The sequence below is a fragment of the Capsicum annuum genome, chromosome 4, assembly GCF_002878395.1.
Source record: "Capsicum annuum cultivar UCD-10X-F1 chromosome 4, UCD10Xv1.1, whole genome shotgun sequence".
NCBI classification, from domain to species: Eukaryota; Viridiplantae; Streptophyta; class Magnoliopsida; order Solanales; family Solanaceae; genus Capsicum; species Capsicum annuum.
Window position 1 is genome coordinate 27,728,361 of NC_061114.1, and position 10,913 is coordinate 27,739,273.

General features: G+C 35.0%; 2 protein-coding genes and 1 long non-coding RNA gene across 7 annotated transcripts; all 3 read right to left on the bottom strand.

Moving 5' to 3' along the window:
* Positions 1-236: 236 nt before the first annotated feature.
* LOC107869775 lies at positions 237-986 on the bottom strand. Its single transcript, XM_016716215.2, has one exon. It carries the CDS (start codon positions 889-891, stop codon positions 403-405), a length of 489 nt encoding a protein of 162 aa, XP_016571701.2. The 5' UTR covers positions 892-986; the 3' UTR covers positions 237-402.
* A 1,539-nt stretch (positions 987-2,525) lies between these two features.
* LOC107868143 (acidic leucine-rich nuclear phosphoprotein 32-related protein) lies at positions 2,526-7,129 on the bottom strand. Of its 5 annotated transcripts, XR_007054857.1 has the most exons (4): positions 5,796-7,129; positions 3,724-3,998; positions 3,425-3,617; positions 2,526-3,215 (listed from the first exon to the last, which is right to left on the bottom strand). XR_007054857.1 is itself a non-coding variant. In XM_016714741.2 (3 exons), exons 1-2 carry the CDS (start codon positions 6,921-6,923, stop codon positions 3,738-3,740), a joined length of 1,389 nt encoding a protein of 462 aa, XP_016570227.2. In that variant the 5' UTR covers positions 6,924-7,129; the 3' UTR covers positions 2,526-3,215; positions 3,724-3,737. The 5 variants fall into 5 exon arrangements, 3 of the variants coding, with proteins under 3 accessions (XP_016570227.2, XP_016570226.2, XP_016570225.2); XR_001673672.2 differs by having other exon boundaries at positions 3,425-3,998; XM_016714741.2 differs by lacking the exon at positions 3,425-3,617.
* Positions 7,130-8,138: 1,009 nt separating this feature from the next.
* On the bottom strand, positions 8,139-10,191 carry LOC107869774. Its single transcript, XR_001673948.2, has 3 exons — positions 10,058-10,191; positions 9,060-9,171; positions 8,139-8,448 (listed from the first exon to the last, which is right to left on the bottom strand). It is a non-coding gene; the product is annotated as an uncharacterized LOC107869774 (long non-coding RNA).
* Positions 10,192-10,913: the final 722 nt, after the last annotated feature.

The window sequence follows — 10,913 nt, forward strand, 5'->3', positions numbered from 1 at the left end:
CTAAAATAATGGATGCACCATAAAGAGACAAATAAAAAATGTATTACGTGAAAATTAATCTCTATTTTTCAAAGTAAATGACTAAACATTCATTCAGCTTAACTTTCGGTCTTTTTGAAGCATGGATGTCGGTTGATAACATTATATCAATTCCAAAAAATGCATATATAAAATACCTAATTTTTCAAAAGACTATTAGTTCACGTGCATTATGTTGTGCTCAAACAAAACGCCCATGATTTGAATCCAATACTTTCATCACGAAACATGTCTGTTCAAAAACTCACAAAAATAATGCATAGATATTCAATATGCACTCATAACATTAAAATACGATGAATTCAATGCTAAAAAACTTAAAAGTTAAACTCATAAAATTTAAATTCTAAATCCACCTCGATCTTAGCCAAAACATTCATCAGTAGGAAGTGGCCCTGGTATCGAACCCTGATCCAAGAACTGCAACCCAAACACAACTAAAATAGCCAACAAAGACAAATAAGACAACCCTTCAACAGCACCCAACAACCCAAATGGTCCATTAGGCAAACCTGACCCGGTTTTCGACTTAGTATACAATGACCAACCCACAATACCAAACACAACTAAATAACTCACTCCTTCAAGTGCACCAATTGAACCACCAGGTCCTGGTGGAAGTCCACAGCCTGTTGTTTTTAGTGTGTAAAGTGACCATCCAATAACTGGTGTTGATATTAGTCCACTAGCTATGGCGAGTTTTTCGATTGGAGTTGAGGATTCGGTTGTTTGTTTGGTCATACATTGGATTTTGAGTTTTGTTTGGGAGTTAGTTGGTTTGGGATTGTTGGGGTGGTGTTTTTGTGATGGAAGAAGGCATTTGGGAGAAGACGGAGCTAAAAAGATTAGCATTTTAGAGAAGTGAGTTGGGATTTAGAAGGGAAACGAAAATGCAATCTATTTGGGTTCTTGTGGGTGTGGGCAATCAAATATTTGATCCTAAAATAGGAAGTTATATGGGACGTCCCAATCAATATATCCACAAAATGAAAATGGGCTGTCTCCCTTCCACTTTTCATCTTAGGTTGTGAATACGAATTAAGAAAAGACTTAGAACTAATGTCTGTTTTAAGTTCAAATTTGTTGACTCAATTAATTTAAATTTGCACTACGTATGGCTAATAAAAGTGGGGAGCACTCGGTAGTATGAATTTTTTTATTCTTAGAAATCGAACGGGAAATCTATGTTCAAGAATGATTGATTTATGATTATGTGCTTTATCTATAAGTCAACATATAAATAGGCTTGATTTAGTTTTTAACTATGTGTTTTTTTAAAAAACTTGAATTATATTTGTTTGAATTAAAGACAATGAAAAGAAAAGATAGGGGATGTCTAGCTGTATTGTATACCATTCATTTGAACTCTGAAAATTAAAGGAAATAAATACAAATACAAAGCGCACCACGCGCTACACCTTGGTAATGTGCTTTAAAATTACGTAGTGCAACCACCAAAGCTATTTGCGGTTTGTGTAGCTCACGCGCATTGACATCCTAAACAACAATTTGGACCAAATACCCGAGCAGCCAGCCCAAAGCCTAATATTTAGTGCCTGTTTATGGTGGTTCCTGTTGTATGATATGATTACAAAGGAAATCATGTTTGTTTTAATTATTTTTAAAAAAGTATGATATGATATTATATTTTTTTATGATTTGATAATCATGAAATCAGTCAATTTTTAGAACCATCAATTCGGTGGTCCTATGATTTTCCTTTTTTTCTTTCAATTCTATCATTATTGATATTATTTAATTCTATTTTATCCTTTTACCTTATTTTATTCAAAATATAGTCAACAGCAGGTATTCATGTAACACAATGTGAGATCAAATATCAAACTAAAGCACTTAAGTTACAACGTATAGATAGAATACCAACTATAAAGTACCTTAAATCACAATAATGAAATCTTAAATGTTAGAAATTTAATGTTAGAAATTTAAATAACTATGATTCCTATCCGCCCGTGACACACCCTTCTAGCAGCAAACCAAAGTTTAGTAAAAAAAAAATTATTGAAAGATGAATTTTCATACAAAAATCAGGATTGTGAGATTTGTGATTGAGAATACAATGGAGGAGAGGATCTTAAACTTGCAAGAGAAGAAGAACTAATTTTTGAAGGGACAGTCGGAGGTTCTTCCGAGGCCTTGGGAAAACTAACAGAGGCAGACTTGACGTTCTTGTTTGTAACCTAAAGTAGATTATGTTCTGTTACTTGGTTTGGCAAGAAAGAACATTTGATCTTTGTTTCAATGTTTAGTTTAATGCTTGAAGGTCCCTTTTGTTCCTGTTTTTGCCAAGTAGGGAAGGCAATTTCTTTGTATCTGCCAGTGGGAACTACTGTTGGTTTGTCATTTCATATTTTTTGTTTAGCATCTCCATGTATCATACTGTTCTTATTAAACATGGAGCTTTAATAATAATAAAAAGAAAACTTAATATATTTACAAGACATAATTTATGATGAATTTGTAAAAAAAAAAAATATTTTATTAACAATTATTGATAAATTTAAAATTTATAATAATTAAGGGTATTTTATTAAATTTACCCATTACAATACAGTACCACACCATCTATTAAACGATAGTGAACGATACAGTCTATCCAAACATTGTATTGTACTATACCATACTATACGATACATTATGAAACCACAACAAACCAGCCCAAGTTTTAGCCTGCTCTGTCCATAATCACCTTGCTTTCCTTATAGCCCATTGCAGGACCTCTTGGATCATTTTGACCAGCCAAACGTTTGGGCTTGGAAGCCCATTAATAATCGCGGTTTGCCCAAGTTTTAGCCTGCTCTGTCCATAATCACCTTGCTTTCCTTATAGCCCATTGAAGGACCTCTTGGATCATTTTGACCAGCCAAACGTTTGGGCTTGGAAGCCCATTAATACTCCTTACCGCGATCGAAAATACCCGACGACACCAATCCGATCTCTACGCAAGTGGGTATAAATATTTTGTTAGCTCTATTTAAGTGAGGAATTCTTTTCCCTTTTTTGTTGGATTGGGACCATTTCTTTTTTTTTTCCCTCTTTGTTTCTTCTTTATTAAATAGATATTTTTTGGGCCGGTGGGTATCTCATATCATCGGTCACATGATTGAAGACCAGAGCAATGGATTGACACACAAATAGCTGACATCTGGCACCACCTGCAAGTTGCGAAAAAAATTAGCTGTAAAAGTAGCTGACAAGAAACGAGAAGGCTCATCATCTCAGTGATAAACGGGTCACACTTAACAGAGACAACTATCCACAAAGCTGTTTTTACAAGCCAATTAAAAACTATTCCCCCATAAAAGGCAAAGCGTCCTTTTAAAATTAAAGAAAAAAAGGCGGAAAACGAGAATTCTATCATCACCTACTACTATTGTAGAACTAGCACGAGATTTTTCCTTCAGCTTTCCCCCAATTCAAATTCCCCTCCAAACACATGAAGATCACTCGTAACTGTCATTTGAATCACTAGGCAACGGCTAGTGCAACCAAAGCAAGAGCGCCAATATTTACTAACCACCTTTTGAACATTTGTATACCCATCCATCTTCCTAGACCTGAATTTCCCACCAAAACAAGTGTTATTATCAAAGTAAAGAACTACCACCAGTCTTAAAAACAAATCTACTTCTCAAGTTCAATCATCTCTTTCATCAAACCCACCACAGATAAAGTTGCTAACGGTGCTTGGATGACTTTGTACGCTCTTCATCATCATCCTCACCACCATCATCATCCTCATCATCTCGCTTCCTCTTCTGAGAGGAGGATGGAAGCAGCTCCTGAACTTCACTATAATCATCCTCTTCATCTTCAAGATCTTCCTCCAAATCCGGATCTTCATCCCCATTTACAGGCTCCACATCACTGCCATCAGCATCATCTACTTCAACATGACCAACTGGTTGAACAAGGTAGCCATTGCCATTATCTTCTTCCTGTCATTTATAAGAAAATCAGTAAGCTCTCTATCTACCACTGCAAAATCCGCAAGACAATTTTTGACAGAAAAAGATGATGATAATCCCAACTAAACCACAAAGCAATTTTCCAAGAGACAAAGAAAGCTACAGGATTACAGAAACACCTAGGAAAAGTAGAATATCCATTCATACATGCCAACGAAAATTGAGCCACGGAATCACAGATAAAAGATCTTACAGCAGCAAGCAAAAAACAAAAAGAACCAATATAGCACAAAAGCAGAAAGGAACACAAGCAGTGGATTCAACAGGGTAAAATTACCCATATACTTCAGCAATGAAATTTGACAGTCCCCCGCCAGAAAAGGAACACAACATATAATAGGGCATGGAAGTGGAGAACAAGAAAGTGAATTTTAACTTGGAATAATTATTTGATTAAAAAAGGTCGCAAATCGACACCAGTTAACTATCTTTAAAAACCAAGAACTCAGAAGCAAAAAGCAGCAGATTCAACAAGGTAAAGATTCCCCATACTTTTGCAATTGACAGTCATCTTCGGGAAAAAAATAAAGAAAAGGTTATGATGGCAGGAAAGCAGAAAATCAAAAGAAATACAGTGTCAGAGCTGTCATTAAAGAGAACATCAACTTTAAAACCAACAAAAAGATGAAAGGCCTGATAAAAACACCATGAACCCTAACCACTTTTCTATAAGTAACAGATACTATACTACCTTGAGCCAAGAGAAAAAACAAAAAAGGGAGGTAAAAAAAGAGGTTCAAGGAAGTTCTTTCAGGAGAAGCTCAAGAGGAACCACCACAGATCACAGAAAACAACATTATATTCCAAAATGTGGAAATCAAGAGACCATGCATAAAATAGCAAGTCATTCAGGAAGATACAGAAAATCATCCAAATTTTTTCCTCTTTGAGAGCTAGTATATGCTCCTCTACTATAATTGCAAGCAAAAAAACCAAAAAAAAAAAATAGATCCTCAGAACTCTCACCCAACAGAAAACAATCCACTGCAACGTTCTTCGAGATACTGATGCATAATATTTGGGTCAGAAAAACTAAATATGGTTCAATCTCAGGCAAAATCAGAGTTACCACAGATATTAGACAGGCTGCGCAGAATATTATCATATGAATAGAGGAAGAGCAGGTAGATAAAGCTGCAAGTATCATATAGATTATCAAACCACCATCATTCGACAAACTTCTTACGAGCTTTGCTTTATCTGTTAAATGTTTCTCCACAGTTTTACATAAAACTCGGTTAGGTACCTGCATCAGATATTTTGTACAATACACAGCTTCAAGCAGAATATATATTACATCCACAACACCGCTTCAAGCAGATCACATAATACAGCTTCAAGCAGAATATATATTACACACCAACTTGATCTAATAAATCAGCTTGGTTTCTAAGGCAACAGAATCAATCTGTGCACCGAACTTCCATGTTTGGAGTAGCCTGAAGTTACTACCTGGGGCAAATCTGATACTATTACAAAGACTTCCAACAACAATATTTCCAACATTACAGGTATTTCCAAAAACAATCAATTTAAAGATCAAATCAATTAATGGCTACAAAGCTCCAACAATATAAGAATTCTAACAACACTCTAGCATCAATAAGCAAATTGACCATGCAAATTGCAGAAACACACACTATATATACATATTTCATAAAACTAATAATAAGAAACATTAGAGTAAAAACAAACCAAACAAATTATGACATATCAAACATAAAAACGAAAAAACAAATAACCAACTAAAAAAGGAGAGATTTTCACCTCATCTTCAGCATCCTCATCATCATCGAAATTGCCATCCTCCTCGACACCTTGCTCCTCCTCTCCAGTCTCCCCATCATCATCCTCATCAGAATCATCTTCCCCATGTTCATGTCCATCAATCTCACCTTCTGTGCTATTCAACCTCCCCGTACTTTCTGGCTCTGCCGTATCCCCATCATCATTATCAACTTCCTCTTCATCCTCTTCGTCGTCGTCATCCTCATCATCTTCCACACCATCCTCTTCCTCGTCCTCATCACTGTCTTCTATCTCATGAACCTCCACAACATCATCTTCATCTCCCTCTTCATCTATCTCCTCCACAAAATCCTCATCTTCATCATCCTCATCCTCATCCTCATCCTCGTCATCATCATCCTCTCCATCAGAACCTGCCTCTCCTACTCGAAAACCATTTGAATGACTCGAACCCTCCCCTTTCGACCCATTACTCCCTCTAGTTATCTCCGTCTCCTCCTCATCAGCATCACTCTCATCCTCATCCACATCAACAACTCCTTCACTCTCAACCCTATGTCCATTCTCCCTCCTAATCGGCCTATCCTCACCGTCAACTTCCCCACTCCCTGGATCATCCTCATCATCCTCCTCTTCATCATCCTCCTCGTCATCCGATTCCGGCCTCTCATTACCCTCAGCATCCATCTTATCCAAATACTTCAACGACCTAATCAAACCAAAAACCCTAGATCGATAATCCTTAACCCTCGTAACCGGACACTCATATAGATCAAGAGAAACAAGCCTTAATTCAGCCAAAGGCCGAAGATCATCGATCTCCTGAATCCGATTATTCGATAAATCAAGGTCCCTAAGCGAGTTCAAACCAGCACCAACAATAAACTCAAGCCCACCAGCAATTCTATTATCCGATAAATTCAGCTTCTGCAGATTCCGTAGACGAGGAAACTCTTCCAGCGAGAAAACACCCGTATTCGCTATCGATAGATGCTCCAGGTTCTCAAATCGTTCGAAAATTGACGGAGGAGCCAATTTTCCATGCACACACTTAACGGCTCCGTCTAACGTTAGGGTTTTCACAGAAGCAAAATCACTCTCGCCGTTTAACGCCGTCTCCACCGCTTTTTCCCAAACTTCGTCCATCAACTCATACAAATTTTTTTCAGAAAACTACAGGAGGGACTAAACCGTAATATATACAAAATTTCAGGACTAAAAGTTGCAAACTCTCAAACTTTTTCTTCTTCGTCGGCGCCGGAAACCTAATTTTCTTTCTCTCTCTAATTTCTCTCTCTAAAAAACTTTCACTCTCTCACTTGATATATTGTGAGGGGAAAAAGAGTAAGCATGGTTTAGTTAACTAACTCGAAGTCATGGTTAAGATGTGTTTGTTGGGAGAGTGATTTACAGCCGTCGATTTTGAGAGACGCGGATTGATGACGTGGATGATAAATGAACGGTGGAGATTGAAGAACGGTGTGTTTCTTTTTCAAAAAGCAAATGGACTCGTTTTTGATGGGCATGACACGTCACTGTTGACGATGATATATCGGGGATGTTCAATATAAGCCCTTATCGTTCTCTATTATTATGGAAATGCCACTGGCCTAGAAACTGTTTTTTTTTTCTTCTTTTCCTTTTCCTTTTTAGATTAGAAAATTAAAATCTTTATTTTTTCGCCTAAAACTAAGGGTGTGTTTGGTATGATGGAAAATGTTTTCCATGAAAAATATTTTCCTGAAAAATATTTTCATGGAAAATAAGTTGATTTTCTACTTATTTTCTCATATTTAGTTGGTGGGTGAAAAATATTTTCTAGAAAATATTTTATGGTGTTTAGTTGGTGATAGAAAATATTTTTCTAAAATTATGATTTCAATTAAATAGATTATTTATTTATTCCGTCTCATGATTTATTTAAACAATCAATACTAGCTCTATGTAATTGATACTTGATCTTGACTTGATACAAACAATATAGCTCTTTGTATTTTCAACAGTAAATGTATGCATCTAATATAGAGGATGTAAAATTCATACTAACTTTTCATATTGGTAAGATTAATTAATAATTATCATAAATAAATGCTAACAGCTAACTAATATTTCTACGTCCTCCGCGTAATCTTGAATACTGGGTGCTTCATTATGTACAACTATTACTGGGGTTGAGCTAAAATACTTTTGTACAACTATGCCAACACTCATCATGTACACATTATATAGACACACAACTAACATTAAACAAAGAATATAAACTTCATGATTTAAGAAAAGCATTGGATCTATAAAGCAATTTTGAAGAACACTGAATAGCATTGGCAAGTTATCCAGAAAAATAAATAAAAGGTCCATCGGCACGCCCACAGATCCGTCAAGTCGTTAAATGCCCATAATACCGATAATGGACTAAAATATTTTTACACTATACATGACTTCATAATAGCCTACTTCTAATGCACAAGTCTTTAAACAAAGGGAAAAACAAAATTCTCCAACGCCATCAAGTTTTTCTGGGCATGCAACTAATGAATCAAAGAGCGTCTACTTCTAACTACGTCTTCTTTATCAGATATCCAACCAAAACACCTATAAGACCAATCAGTACGACGAACAACATTGAGAAGCCACCAACATCGATTTTGCTGATTTCTTTTTTTACTAGCTCCTGAAAAATGGTAAGAGTAAGACGCTAATCAAAAGTATTGGCCTTACTCCAAGAGAAACAGTAACATCAATTATAGGAGACTTAAGTGATGGACCCATACACATGTACTAGAAACAATTGCAGGAAAGTTCAAGTCAATTATAAGAGATATTTAAGAAGATCATGATATGAAGATTGCTTTACGACTCACTGTTCCTGCAGTTTTTTGTATTTCTCTATGTATGGCCATATAAAAGAGATGATTTCGCAGTCCTAACTGGACACAAACTGCAATCTTTTATCCTGCTCAGGCTTGAAAATTTAAATTTTTAAGCAGTGGATCAGGTGACTGGGGATCCCAGGTGGAATGACTGCCTACTACACAGGTCAAACAAGAGGATGTAGTGACAGTTCCTTTGGGGAACTCAGGTCATAGTGGAATCACTATCAAAACTGGAATAAGCCTTCTTCGCTCTAGTTGTTCAATTTTATCAATACGTTAAGAACCCCAGTAACAACTATGGTAAAACAAATGTTATTTCCTAAGTCATTTGTTAAGTTCTTTACAGAAAGTTAGCAAAGCTCTAGTCATCATCAATCCCAGTAAGGAGAAGAAAAGTCCAATATCATACCGGATGTTATGCATGCTATGTTATCATAACCTTCTTCCTCTAATCTCTTGGCAACAGCTGAACCCCATTATGAATAATCGAACCATAACAACACCAACCGTCTTACTCATTCCTAGTAAGCAGTAAACATAACCATTAGCTATGTTTGGATAGACTTCGGTAAATTACACACAATTTTAACAACAACAACAAATCCAGTATATTCTCATATAGTGGGGTATGGAGAGGGTAGAATGAACGTAGTCCATACCACTACCTCCGAAGTAGTAGAGGCTGTTTCGAATAGATCCCCGATTACAAAAGGAATTGTAAGAAATAAGTTAAAAGTCCTATTTTACAATCAACAATCAAGTATCCTGATGGAACAAAAAACCTAGATATTGGATTCTCTATGCTTATTTAACTCTCTTATTTCTTGTCCCTTTCCCATAGAAGTGAATCATTTGAGATATATGCATATTCTGATTGAATATTATCTTAGATGTGTACTAATCTCCTCGATTATCCCCAAAGCTAGTTGGTTCAAAAATCACTCTCAATAAATCCAGAATGAAACTTCTTTCAAACACCAGATGGAAACAAGTTATAAAGATTGAACACCAATATAAAGCAAATATGCTAATAGGGAACGCAGAAACAACATAGATCATAAAAATTTAGTGCACATCTTTAAATTTGCTTTTGCTCTTTTACGAGCAACTAATAGTTCTTCAAGAATTTCTGAAACAATTCAAGATAGAGTGATACAAACCAACTCCTCCTTCTTGTGTAGTGGAATTATGTTCAATTTTTACTTATAAATATAATGGTAGTATTAATATAGAAACTCAATTCTTATCAAGAAATAGACCCAAACAAGCAAAATTGAACTCAAATCAGAAATTAAAATTTTAATTTTTGAACAAAATTGACCTCAAATCAGAAACCCAAATAAGTAAAAGAGAAAAAATTGAAGAAATTTTACCAAGCACCATAAAAGAAATTAATTATGGACATACCTTTGAAATTCTTGCAATGGGGAGAAGAGAGAGAGAGGAGAAAAAACCCTAAAATTAGAGACAGTGATCTGTGCTTTGTGCGTCGATTTTGTTTGGGGTGAAGAAGAGAAGTGTATACGGGTAGCTCTCAAATGTTTTTTTGGAAAATGACTTCCCTTCACTTAATAGGGAAGTCACTTTTCCTCATGTGAGGGAAAATAAGTAAGTTTGGAAAATGTTTTCTAAATGTTTTTTTACAACCAAACAAAAGAAAATGAAAATATATTTTCTAGAAAACATTTTTCATCATACTAAACACACTCTAAGTGTAAAAATTATTGTGCCTTTTATGGTGATGGTATTTTAATTGTTTATCTGTACACATTCCTAACTGCTATTTTGGTAAAATTTACTGTAATGATTTTCCATTTATATAAGATTTATATATACTTATTACATTGTTTAGTCTTTAACTGGGATACAATAAAAATAGTATATCTGAGATAATTTTACAAATTGGAGATAATGTATAGATGAATCTTATATTTGTTATGAAGACTAAACGATTATTTTATAGACCCTCAATCTTTAACAAATTAAAAATAATGCTTAGATAGTGTTTTTATTGTAGATATTAAACGATTATTTTTATAGATCCTTAATCTTTTAAAGACTGAAAGAACTTTTTATTTTTTCACCTAAACAAAGTGTAAAAATTATTATACCCTTTATAGTATCACTATAATTGTTTATTTGTAAATATTCATAAATCATAACTACCATTATAGTAAAATTAGTAACGTTGTCCGCACTTCATACGGTTATAAGAGGTCGTAAAGCATCATTACATAGAGAAAAAATTTTAGTTGGCAGTCAA